This window comes from Trachypithecus francoisi, unplaced genomic scaffold, assembly GCF_009764315.1.
Source record: "Trachypithecus francoisi isolate TF-2019V2 unplaced genomic scaffold, Tfra_2.0 Lachesis_group6, whole genome shotgun sequence".
Lineage (NCBI taxonomy): Eukaryota > Metazoa > Chordata > Mammalia > Primates > Cercopithecidae > Trachypithecus > Trachypithecus francoisi.
The window spans coordinates 115,774,060-115,787,741 of NW_022681471.1; the positions used below are offsets into that span (position 1 = coordinate 115,774,060).

Sequence of the window (13,682 nt, forward strand, 5' to 3'; positions counted from 1 at the left end):
AAATGCAAAAATTAGCTGGGCATGGTGGTGCACACATGTAATCCCATCTACTTGGAGGCTGAGGCACGAGAGTCTCTTCACCCTGTAACTTAGAGGTTGCAGTGAGCTGAGAATGCACTACTGCATTCCAGCCTGGGTGACAGTGAGACTCTGTCTCAGGGAGGGGGGAAAAAAAGTTTGATTTGGGACACGTTAAGTTTGAGGTATCAACATGCAAACGAGATGCTGAGAAGGCAGTTGGATATGTGAGTCTGGATTTTAGAGAAGAGGCCTGGGCTGGAGATAGAAATTTGGAAGTCATCAGAATATGGATGGTTTGAAAAGTCATGGCAATGGATGATCAAGGGATCTAGGGTAGTAACCAAGAAAGATGAAATGTCCGAGGGTACTGCCAAGGTATACTCCAATGTGAAAAGATCAGAGAGATGGACTAAGTAGGAGAAAATCAGGCGAGTGTGGTGTCCTGCAAATCAAATGATGAAAGTAGTCCAAGGAGGAAGGAGTGCACGGTTGTCAAATGCATATGTATGTGAGATAGGACAAGGAGTGAGAAGGGAGCGGTGGATTTAGCAATGATGCCAACCTACTGACTCAGAAAGTCAAGCATGAGAAGCACTGATGTCTGGGTCTTCAGATTTAAGCTCCCCCGTGATTCTTTTTATTATTATTATTTTTATTTTTTTTTTGAGATGGCGTTTCCCTCTTGTTGCCCAGACTGGAGTACAATGGTGCGATCTCGGCTCACTGCAACCTCTGCCTCGGGGGTTCAAGTGATTCTCCTGTCTCAGCCTCCTCAGTAGCTGGGACTACAGGCGCCTGCCACCATGCCTAGCTAATTTTTGTATTTTTAGTGGAGACAGGGTTTCACCATGTTGGCCAGGCTGGTCTCGAAATCCTGACCTCAGGTGATCTGCCCGCCTTGGCCTCCCAAAGTGCTGGGATTACAGGCGTGAGCCACCATGCCCAGCCTCCCAGGTGATTCTAATATGTAGCCAGAGTCAGACCCACTGTCAGAGTTTCCTTCTCTTAATTGTGAAATAGCCTTAATTGCCAGAAACAGATGTTGCTGACTGATTCAACATAGGAGTTTTTATCTGTAGGCTTCGTTCTTGGATACCTTGCGATCTGAAAATGATAAGCAGATCCAAAAGCTGATTATTAACCACTAAAGGGTTTAGTTATTTAACACCTGTCTTACAGTGGCTTTTAAGCTGAAAATCTCTTTGCTTTTAATTTTTTCAAATGTTGATTTTTGTTTTGTTTATACTCAAAAGACCTTTTGTTTCGAGTAACAGGGTAAATTTCAAGTTAATGAGAAAATTCAAGGGAAATCTTGATGTAACTGGTCCAAAAAACTAAAATCCAAACAAACCTGAGCTCATATCAGTAATTAAGCATTAGCTTGGGCAACATGGTGAAACCCTGTCTCTACAAAAAATACACAAATTAGCCAGGTGTAGTAGTACGTGCCGGTAGTCACAGCTACTTGGGAGGCTGGGGTGGGTGGATCGCTTGAACCTGGGAGGTTGAGGCTGTAGTGAACTGAGATTGTACCACTGTACTCCAGCCTGGGCGATAAAAAAAAAAGGGCATTTAAGTGAGTTTATTGAGTTTAGTGCATTCTTTTCAGAATCATGAATATTTCACACCTCAAAAGTTGGCTAATTACAGATGTGGAAATGTGCCTCATTAAAGTTTCAATCTTTCATATTCTTGCCACAGACATTAGATATTATTTAAATGCTCTAGTAAATTTGAGTTGGTTTGTGTTGGTTCTTAAAAATTAAAGAATATTATACAATGGCTGTGCAACAAGAGATCTGGTTTGTTCAGTTAGATTCAGTTAGTTCAGTTAGATTCTATATGACAAAAAGAGGAAAGATAAAATATGTTAGAACAGGATCAAGGTAGAAAATGGAAAAAGTCCGAGTCAAAATACAGGCTTAATTATTGCAGGTTTCCAGAAGGTGGCCAAGTGTCTAGATTAGCCCTTTTCCACTCAGGTTGGGTTCCACAAGACAATTAAGTCCTAATGCCCGCTGGCGTCTATTGTATGAAACGATTGAGTTTCTCTTCTGCATCCAGAATGAGGCTGGCTACGTACCGTCCTTGGGAGCACTGAGAAAAGTCACTCAGATAATCAAATAATTTTTTCCAGGGATTAATTCTGTCATGGAACCCCAGTTGAGAAAGTCTGGCTGTTTTAGGTACTAATTTGACATCTGGGATGATGCGGTAGTTTTTGAGGTGCACGTCCTCAGGAAAGGAAACATAAAAGAGCCTATTGTGGCCAGGCGCAGTGGCTCACACCTGTAATCCCAGCACCTTGGGAGGCCGAGGCGGGTGGATCACCTGAGGTCATGAGTTCGAGACTATCCTGGCCAACATAGTTAAACTCCATTTCTCCTTAAAAAAAAAAAAAATTCAAAAATTAGCTGGTATGGTGGTATACATCTGTAATCCCAGCTACTCCGGAGGCTGAGGGGGGAGAATCGCTTGAACCTGAGAGGCGGAGGTTGCAGTGAGTTGAGATTGTGCCACCACGCTCCAGGCTGGGTGACAGAGCGAGACTCCATCTCAAAAAAAAATAAAAAATAAAAAATAAAAAGCCTATCTTATTACCAAGAAATTAAAAAGAATAATTTATTCATTTGTTAGAATGGTTATTAATAAAATATACCCAGTTTTGTATAAATCCCAGCAATGATTTTCTGAACATTTTAATATGTATCTTTACAGACTTTTGTCTATGTACATAAACATGTAAATAGTGTTTATTTCAAAGAATTGGGTCATGCTTTTCATTTAGTTCAGGTTTTTTCCATGAAATGTTACTGTTACGGATGTTCCTCTGGGTAATTACACATGGATCTGCCCCTTTATAATGATTACGTTATTCTGTAGTCTGGTTGTTGCAAAATATATTTTGCTGTTCTTCCGTTAATGGACATCTGAGTCATCTCCAGTTCCTTACTATTACAAGCAGTGCCATAACAAACGTCTTTGTTCAAAAAATTCTTGAAAAAAAGATGTACATATTACAGATTCTAGAAGTGGAATCTTTGGGTCAGGATGGGTACCTTTTTTGTTTTTGTTTTTATGTAAAATCACAAATATATTTAAAAGTAGGAAATAGCATAATTGTCTTAGGCAGGGTTCTCCAAAGGAACAAACCAATAGGATGTATAGAGATCTAGAGGAAGAGATGGATTATGATAATTGCCCCAGGTGATTCTAGAGACTGGCAAGTCCCATGCAAGCTGGAGAACCAGGAATGCTTGTGGTGTGATTTGCTCTGAGTCCAAAGGCCTGAGAACCAGGGATTGCTGTTGGGGTAAGTCCTGAAGCCTGAAGGTCCAAGACCCAGGAACTCTGATGTCCAAGGAGATGATGAATTTCCCGGTTCAAAAAAAGAAAATTCACTCTTCCTTGGCCTTTTTGTTCTCTTGGTACCCTCAGTGGATTGCATGATGCCACCTGCATTGGTGAGGGTGGGCTTCTTTACTCAGACTGTTGATTCAGATGCTAATCTCATCCAGAAACACCCTCACGGACATACCCAGAAATAACGTTTTATTACCTTTCTGGCCTTCCTTAGCCCAGTCAAGCTGACACATACAATTAACCATCAGAATAATAACCCCCATCTACCCCATATCCACTTTGATAATTATCATTGCATGGCCAATTTTGTTCCCCTTTGCTCCCACCCACTCCTTTACACCCCAATGCTGGATTTATTACAAAGCAAAGACATACCGTTTTATCCACAGATATTTCACTGTGTATCTTTAAAAGTTAAGGACACTTGGCTGGGCACGGTGTCTCACGCCTGTAATCCCAGAACTTTGGGAGGCCAAGGCGAGTGGATCGTTTGAGGCTAGGAGTTCAAGACCAGCCTGGCCAACATGATGAAACCCCGTCTCTACTAAAATTACAAAAATTAATTGGGTGTGGTGGCGCACGCCTGTAATCCCAGCTATGTTGGAAGGCTGAGGGAGGCACGAGAATCACTTGAACCCAGGGGGTGGAGGTTGCAATGAGTTGAGATCGTGCCACTGCACTCCAGCCTGGGCGACAGAGCGAGACTGTCTCAAAAAAAAAAAAAAAAGGTTAAGGACACTGATAAAACATAGGCATGGTTACATTATCGTACCTAAAAAGGAACAGTTTTTAGGTTTTACATTATCATACCTAAAAATTAACAATTTCTCAGTTTCAGTGCTCAAATTTTCCCAATTGTCTTTCCTTTTTTTGTTGTTGTTTTTTTTTTGACAGAGTCTCACTCTGTTGCCTAGGCTGGAGTGTAGTGGCACAATCTTGGCTCACTGCATCCTCTGCCTCCCAGGTTCAAGTCATTCTCCTGCCTCAGCCTCCCAAGTACCTGGGACTACAGGCGCCTGCCATCACACCTGGCTAATTTTTGTTAGAGACAGGGTTTCACCATGTTGGCCAGGCTGGTCTCAAACTCCTGACCTTAAGTGATCCACCCGCCTCAGCCTCCCAAAGTGCTGGGATTACAGGTGTGAGCCACTGTACCCAGCCTCATATGTTTTTTAGTGGATTTGTTTGAATCACAATCCAAACAAAGTCTGCATGTTGCATTTAGTTGATATGACTCTTAAGTCTTTTTTATTATATAGGTTTCCCCTTTGCTTATTTTTTCATTTCCTTATGATTTAGTTGTTGAGATAGAATGAAGTAGGGACTGAGTATAATTGTATAAGGTTTATCGGTGTGGATCTTAAGCAGTGACTACATTGGAAAATGAAAACAATAATTTTTCTGCTGAAGTATGGCATCCTTGCACGTGTCTTTCAGCACGATGAATGCATGTATATTCCACTGTCTTTTTTTTTTTTTTTAAATAGGTCTCACTCTGTCACCCAGACTGGAGTACAGTGGCGCGATCTTGGTTCACTGCAACCTCTGCCTTCTGGGTTCAAGTGATACTCCTGTCTCAGCCTCCCAATTAGCTGGGATTACAGGCATGGGCCACTACCACTTGGCTACTTTTTGTATTTTTAGTAGAGACAGGGTTTCACCATGTTGGCCAGGCTGGTGTCGAACTCCTGACCTCAAATGATCCACCCACTTTGGCCTCCCAAAATTCTGGGATTACAGGTGTGAGCCACTGCACCTGGCCTCTGTTCCATTGTCTTGATTCATTCATTTGTGACCTTATAACATCTGTCTTTCAGGAGAAACAGCACAGGTGACCGTGAGAAGGCTCTGCAGGTCATGCTCCAGGTTCTGCAGAGCTGTGATCACCCGGGCCCCGACATGTTCTGCCTGTGTGGGAGGATCTACAAGGACACCTTCTTGGATTCAGACTGCAAAGATGACACCAGCCGAGACAGCGCCATTGAGTGGTAAACCCTCAGCCTGAGTTATCAGCACATGCATCTCTTCAAGGAACAGAATCGCACAGGCTGAGGATGTGCATCTCTTCCTTATGTATATGTCTGTCTGCTGGCAGTGAGCAACTATTTGTAGTAAATGTGGTCTGGGAATTTCCAGATTCCCTTTTTGAGAGAAAACCGTGAGAAACAGGGTTTCCTGCTGGTCACACTCTTCCCACAGGTACACTTGTTTAAGGGCCAAGAAGGAGGCCCAGCACAATCCTTCCGAGCTCCCACTTCCAGAACCTTGTCCCCTACCACCAGGGCATCATCTTCCCCAGTGATCTGTTCGTTCATTCACTTATTCGTTCATTTATTTAACAGTGTTCAGTGATGGCTTACTGTGTGCCAGAAACTTTTCTAGGTGGTAGGAATACAGACACAACAGACATGAATCCTGCCCTTGGGGGCCTTGCATTGCTGGTGAGGGAAGTTAAAGAAGGCGACACATGTAGGATGTCATGTGAGGGTTGTGGGGAAAAGTTAAGCAGGGAAGGGGATAAAGGAGGGCTCTGAAGGGTGGTCTGCAATTTTAAATAGGGTGGTCAGTGAAGGTGCCTAAAGATAGGAAAGTGATAAGGGAGTGAACTTCACAGGTAACTGGATAACTGGAGAAAGTGTTCTTGGCGGAGGGAACAGCAAGGGCAGAAACTCTGAGGATGAAGCATGCCAGGCACACTCCAGGATGGTCAGCAGTAAGCAAGGGATGGGTGGAGAGCAACATGAAACAGGAAGGGGCAAGACCTTCTTGCTCTGAGTGAGAAGGAACATCAAATGGAGAGTTTGAGCAGAGGAGTGACAAGATCGGACATGCATTTTAACAGGAGTACTCACTGTTATGCAAAGACTGTATTTTAGGGGGTGTATCAGCTATCACTTGCTGCATAACCCAAAACTTAGCAGCTTCAAACAGCAATGATTATGATGTTTCATGATTCTGTGGCTTTGTCAGGCACTTCTTCTGCTGGCTTCACCTGGGCTCACTTATAAAACTGAAGTCAGCTGTAGGGTCAGGTGTGGCTGGAAGATCCAAATGACCCTGTACACATTTGGCAACTGGTGTTGGCTACTGATGGTGTGCCTCTGCTCTCCACCATGTGGTTCTAATCCTGGTAGACCAGCATTCTTACCTGGTATGCAGAACTCTAAGAGAGTGAACAAGGGAGCAGCAAAGCCTCTAGAGGCTTAGGTTTGGGAACTCACACGTGGTTAACTTCTGCCACATGCTATTGGTCAAAGCAAATCACATGGCCCGCCCACATTCAAAAGGATGGAGGAATATGCTCTACCTCTGGCTAGGAGGAATAGCAAAGTTGCATTGCAGAGGTGCATGCATATTGCAATGGGAGGAATTTGTGGCCATTAAACAGTCTATCACAGGGACAAGGACAGAAGCAGGGAACAGGAGAATATAGCAGTAATTCAGGGGAGAGCTGGTGGTGGCTTGAGCCAGGGTGGTGAGGATAAAAATGTTGAGAAGTTGGATGCAGGATATATTCTGAAGGTGGAACCAACAGGCCCACATCATTCATTTCCATCGTAAGAGCTCTTGACATTGCTGTTCTGCTTTCATTCATTTCTAACTGCTTCCTCTCTCTCTCTCTCTCTCTTCCTTTCATACACACAGGAGGCTCTGTCCTCCCCACCTTCTCTCCATCTGCACTTACTTCTCTGGCAATCCCAGCCACTCTCACACCTAGGGACCCTTAGCTGGAACTCTCCAGCCCAACATCCTAAGTGATGGCCTTACACCTCCCCACTTTGCCCACCTGTTCTACCTCAAGATGATGCTGGTATTTCAGACTCAACATTTTGAAGGCTGAAGTCATTTACTCTTCTCCACAAGGTATGGCTTTCAATGTCTTGCTTTCTTACTACTATTCTCTACCCTCCTGGGTGTAAACTTTTGGTCAGTGTTCGATTCATTTTACTCACTTGCTTCCCCGTCCAGTCAGGCCCCATTTGCAGCCCTCCTGTGAGCCTTCTTTCACTGCTTGCCAATCCTTTCCTATCACCACTGCCCCCAGTCACTGCCATTTTTTTTTTTTTTCTTGCCAGGAATGTTCTAACAGCACCCAAGTAGACTCCCGGCTTGCTGTCTGTTCAGTCTATCCTTCACAGATTTGTAACTTATTCTTCCTAAACCTCAAGAACCCACCGTGGCTCCCTGCTCCCTACTCTGTAAAAATTCAAACTCTCAGATCACCATTCTAGTGTCCTGAACACTTTCTCCAACCTACTTCTAGCCCTGTTTCCACTACCTGGTGTGTGTCCAACTAAACTGTAGTTCCTAAGGAGTTTTCCAGACTCCTGTCTCTGTTCCTGCTGTTTTCTATGCTGAGGTTCCCTTTCCAAATCACTGCTGTTTCATTTCTCTTGCCTTTTTTTTTTTTTTTTTGGAGACTGAGTCTCGCTCTGTCACCCAGGCTGGAGTGCCATGGTGTGATCTCGGCTCACTGCAACCTCCACCTCCCTGGTTCAAGCAATTCCCCTGCCTCAGCCTCCTGAGTAGCTGGGATTATAGGCACACGCCACCACGCCCGGCAAACTTTTTGTATTTTTAATAGAGATGGGTTTCACCATGTTGGCCAGACTGGTCTCGAACTCCTGACCTCAGGCAATCCACCTGCCTTGGCCTCTCAAACTGCTGGGATTATTTCTCTTTATTTTTATGCCATGTCTCAAGTATCTAGGTGAGATGGCCCTATATGTCTTTTGTGAGTTCCTCTACACTTGAATTTGTGTGATTTTAAGATACCACATTCTTGCTTCTGTTGTTACTAATTATGTGTAGATCTTATTCCCTTCCGCCCTAGTGTAAGTTCTTGGAACATAATGACCTCATCTTCTTTTTTTAAATTTCCTGTAGTTCCTAATGCACCGTGTGGTGGAGAGGAGTCACTCAGGGTATCGAAGGGAAGTTAATGTTTGGTAAAGCCAAAACAGAAAGCTGTGTTCCCACTATGGTGGTTGGGAATTCAGTCCCCAGGTCAGAAAATCACTGCCTTTGGCTCCTTCAAGAAAGTCCTAGGAGTTTTTCTCCAGCGGCTTCAGAAGGTAGTGGCGGTAGGTGCAGAAGCAAATGAAGCTTCGTCTTCTGCTCAGGGCGTGGTGGCTGTGGATAAGATCTATCTTGGATATCATCTAACCCACACTCTCCAGTGCAGACATGGAGCATATGGCTCAGGGAGGTGGGGAGCTGGTCCAAGATCACAGGGTTGGTTAGTGGTGAATCTGGGACTACAATCCTGCCTGGAGTTCAGATCTTCTCTGCCCCAAAGTTGGGCCTGCTTGACTTCTGGAGAAGCAACCCTCTCTGCCCTCTTCTCAATATAACTTTTCATAGTAGAAGAAAATAAAACAGTCACATCTAGAAGGAGGTAGAATTTAAAATTCCCAAAACACACAGGAAAAAAAAAAGGTTGAATTTTGTTGACTAAGGTAGGAAGGACTTTCTCGGTGTCCTCTGATCTGTGTGAGGCTATTTGTGTTATGCCTCAGAATTGATAAAGCCATATTTTAACTGATTTCAATGATAACTTCTCCTTTGAAGAATTAATATTTTGTTGTTGAAATCTCTTGCCGTCACATGAGTGACAAAATTACTACTAGCAAGTCTTTGGTATAAACTGTGCCACTTAAAGACATTTGTGTCGTTACTTCGTTAACTGAGTTCTTTTTTCCTGCCTATAATTTTCATACTTGTTCATAGAACAGAAATGAACTTATTATGTATAGAAAAGGGTAAAGAAGAGAGTGAACTTGTCACTGTTAACCTTTTGGTATAAAAATAAAATTTCCGGCCGGGCGCGGTGGCTCAAGCCTGTAATCCCAGCACTTTGGGAGGCCGAGACGGGCGGATCACGAGGTCAGGAGATCGAGACCATCCTGGCTAACATGGTGAAACCCCGTCTCTACTAAAAATACAAAAAACTAGCCGGGCGACATGGCGGGCGCCTGTAGTCCCAGCTGCTTGGGAGGCTGAGGCAGGAGAATGGCGTAAACCCAGGAGGCGGAGCTTGCAGTGAGCTGAGACCCGGCCACTGCACTCCAGCCTGGGCGGCAGAGCGAGACTCCGTCTCAAAAAAAAAAAAAATAAAAAAAAATAAAATAAAATTTCCAATTTTGTATCTTATTCCTTATCCTGATATAGTAGATCGCTGTCACTGGCCTTACTTTGCCACTGCTCCTATAGTTATTTGGGATCCAGGATTTTGGCAATACTGCTTCCTACAGGAGAAAACCACTCCCTATTGTTAAAAGCAAACAGCTTGCAGAGAAATGGCCTACCATTGATGCCATTTTGATGTAATAAAAAATACTCAATGCATAATTAGAATCCAACTTTAGAAACAAGGTTTAGGTGGGCAGGGTGGCTCATGCCTGCAATCCCAGCTACTCGGGATGCCGAGGTGGGAGGATCGCTTGAGCCCAGGGGTTCAAGGCTGCAGCTATAATCGTGCCACTGCACTCCAGCCTGGGTGACAGAGTGAGACCCTGTGTTTTAAAAAATGAAAAAAAAAATTAACTGGGCATGATGGCACAAACCTGTGGTCCTAGCTGCTTGGGAGGCTGAGGTGGAGGGATTGCTTGGGTCCAGGAGTTCCAGGCTGCAGTGAACTATGGTTACACCTCTGCACTCTGGACATCAAATCGTGGTGATCTTCTGGGAGTAGGATTAGAATTGAGTTTAAATTTCTTTTGTGTACTTCGTGATGATTTCACTATTTTATACGATCAGTGAGGCTTTTATAATCTTATTAACAACAAAAAAAAACCTCCCTGGTGTAAGTTACTGTTTTGCTATATGACTTTTTTTTTTTTTTTTTTTGAGGCAGAGTCTTGCTCTGTCACCCAGGCTGGAGTGCAGTGGTGCGATCTTGGCTTGCTGCAGCTTCCACCTCCCAGGTTCAAGCGAATTCTCCCACCTCAGCCTCCCAGTAGCTGGGATTACAGGCATGCACCACCACACCCAGCTGATTTTTGTATTTTTTTGTAGAGATGGAATTTCACCATGTTGGCCAGGCTGGCCTTAAACTCCTGGCCTCAAGCGATCCACCTGCCTTGGCCTCCCAAAGTGCTGGGATTACAGGCATGAGCCATGGCGCCTGGCCTATTAAGACAGTTTTGAAGTTACTAGAGAGCTGCATGTGGCTGTTTGTAAAGGTGGTGGTGGGAGGCAAGGGGAATAGGCAACAACAAACTTAAAGAAATAAAACTTTTCATGAGAAAGTTGGTTTATACCATTATTTAAACATTTTTTGTTGTAATATAATCAGACTTTGGTGGTTCTGTAATATAGGTATCGCAAAGGGTTTGAACTCCAGTCATCTCTCTATTCGGGAATTAATCTTGCAGTTTTGCTGATAGTTGCTGGACAACAATTTGAAACTTCCTTGGAACTAAGGAAAATAGGTAAAGCTGTTTATTACTGCAGATGTTGATGCTTTGATTATACAAGTTTGGCATTAAAAATTATGTTGAAATAACTAGCATCATATCATTATATTTCTGTTCTTTTTTTGAGACAGAGTCTTGCTCAGTTGCCCAGGCTGGAGTGTAGTGGTGCGGTCTTGGCTCACTGCAACCTCCACCTCCTGGTTCAAGCAATTCTCCTGCCTCAGCCTCCCAAGTAGCTGGATTACAGGTGCCCGCCACCACACCCAGCTAATTTTTTTTTTGTATTTTAGTAGAGATGGGATTTCACCATGTTGGCCAGGCTGGTCTCGAACTCTTGACCTCAAGTGATCCGCCTGCCTCAGCATCCCAAAGTGCTGGGATTACAGGCGTGAGCCACTGTGCCCATCCTACTAGCATTATATTTCAGAAGGAACAGTCAGTTACTTTTCCTACAGCGCACTTGAGACAGCCAAAATAAAATACCTGCTTATCCTCAATATGATAGAAACTAAGAAAGATTTTTCTGACTATCTAAAATTCAAATTCTTAAGGTGTCCGGCTGAACAGTTTGTTGGGAAGAAAAGGGAGTTTGGAGAAAATGAACAATTACTGGGATGTGGGTCAGTTCTTCAGCGTCAGCATGCTGGCCAGTGATGTCGGGAAAGCCGTCCAGGCAGCAGAGAGGTTGTTCAAACTGAAACCTCCAGTCTGGTGAGTTGTGTCTGTGTGTTGTCATCACCCATCTCAATACATGACCTTGTTCTGAAATGTCTTCCTCAGGGAAAAAAACTTGGAAGTGCAAAAACAGTAATAATCACTATGTTTCTCCTTCTGACTTTTCATTAAAGCAAAGTTAGCACAGACACAACTGCTCTGAGAATTCCCTTGCTTTTATGTGAAGGGAGGGAAAGACAGATCCACACAGAACATATCCCTGCCTGCTCCATCCCTGAGATGAGGCCGTCTATCCTATTAATTTCTGCAGCTTGTCCAGGTCCTTAAGAGCAAATACTCTTGGCTACTAGTATGTATTATGCATTTGTGAGAAAGCATATAATGAAGTGAAAAAGCACACCAAGAAAATGTTTATCACAAATGAAAACTGAAACTAAAAGAACAATAATAGGGTGTGGTAAATAAAACGGTGGCACAGCAACAGCCTTACACAGCCATTTAAATGTGCAGGAAATAATATTTGGAGACGTGAAAGTGTGTTCGTGGTTTGTTGTAGAATAAGAAAAGCCAGCTCCTGGGTAGATTTTCCTGTATCAGTGGTTCTCAAATTTTATTGTACGTCAGAATCAACTTATGTTGATTAAAACAAAGACTGGGCATAGTGGCTTATACCTGTAATCCCGGCACTCTGGGAGGCCGAGGTGGGAGGATTGCTTGAGCCCAGTAGCTTGAGACCAGTCTGGCTAATAGAGTGAGATCCAGTCTCTACCAAAAAAAAAAAATAGCCAGGCATGGTGACACACGCCTGTGGTCCCAGCTACTCGGGAAGGCTGCGGTAGGAGGATCGCTTGAGCCCGGGAGGTCAAGGCTGCAGCGAGCTGTGATTGCATGACTGCAATCCAGCCTGGGTGACAGAGTGAGACCCTCTCTCAAAAGTAAATAGGTAAAATAAAGAAATAAAACACAGATTGCTGGGCCCACTCTCAGGATTTCTGGCTCAGTAGTCTGGGGTGGAGCCTGAGAATTTGCACTTACAAATTCCAAGCTGCTGCTGCTGCTCTGGTGACCACACCTTGAGAACCGTTGTTCTATATGATCTTGTTTTAATTAAAAATAAGTGTTTGGCATGTGACTTGTAGGGAAAGGCCCAGGTGGGGTGGGCGGTATTGGATTTCCCCGTAGACATGAAGCTCCGTTAGAATTGTGGTTATCTTATTGATTGCTATAGTCTCATAATAAATGCTCAATAGATACTTGTATAATCAATAAATGGTGAATGATTTTCTTCAGAATTTTGACAGTGGTTGTGTCAGGGATAGATCCTTATAAGATTTTTATTTCTTTTTTTTTTTTTTATTTCTTACCTTTGTTTTCTGATTTTTCTTACCTTTGTCTTCTGATTTTTCTTAAATGCATATGGATTATTTATATAACTTTAAAAAACATACTTTTAACGATTGTGTTCATTGGCCATCCCTTACATCCTAGTTCAGCAGGTCCGTCCAGATTACCGGGGGTAGGAATCTCTTCAGTCATAATTAGTTTGACCCTATTTCTTCCCAATCTGAAGGAACTTAAATTTGCCCCTCAAACCCCTTGAAAGTTCTCTGAGGCTGAGAGGACACAGAGCCAGGCTGGGCCTCTAGCCCTCCTGGAGTGGCTGCTATTTGAAAATTACTAATCTTAAAGTGCATTGCTGTTATCTGGGCAAGATGGAGCCGACTTCAGGGAGTGGAGACCCCAGGATTGGATACAATCCCATTACGTCAGCACCTGGGCTCACTTATAGGACTTACACTGTTATTACCTGTTGTTAGGAGTCCCAAGACCCTTCTCAGGTTCGATTTTGCTGGAAGGACTCACAGAACTCAGAAAAGCTGTTAACTCTTATTATGGTTTATTACAATGAAAGGATACAGATTAAAATCAGCAAAGGCAGAAAGGTACATAGGTAGAGTCCAGGAGAGACCGGTGCAAGCTTCCAGTTGTCCTTTCCCGGTGGAGTCATGTGGACAGTGCTTAATTCTCCCAGCAAAAATGTGTGACAACATGCATGAAGTCTTGCCAACTAGTAAAGCTCATTGAGCCTTAATGTCCGGGGTTTTTATTGGGGATGAGTCACGTGGGCGTGGAGTCCTCATGTGGCTGATATTAATACCTCAGCTCCAACCTCTCCAGAGGTCAAACTGATACAATGTGGCCTAG

General features: G+C 43.7%; 1 protein-coding gene across 1 annotated transcript in view; it reads left to right on the forward strand.

Moving 5' to 3' along the window:
- The window catches only part of MAP3K15 (mitogen-activated protein kinase kinase kinase 15), a 148,707-nt gene that overhangs the window by 77,580 nt on the left and 57,445 nt on the right, over positions 1–13,682 (forward strand). The window contains 3 exon segments of the mRNA XM_033202075.1: positions 5,202–5,372; positions 10,705–10,817; positions 11,354–11,513. Coding sequence (XP_033057966.1) covers positions 5,202–5,372; positions 10,705–10,817; positions 11,354–11,513 — 444 coding nt within the window.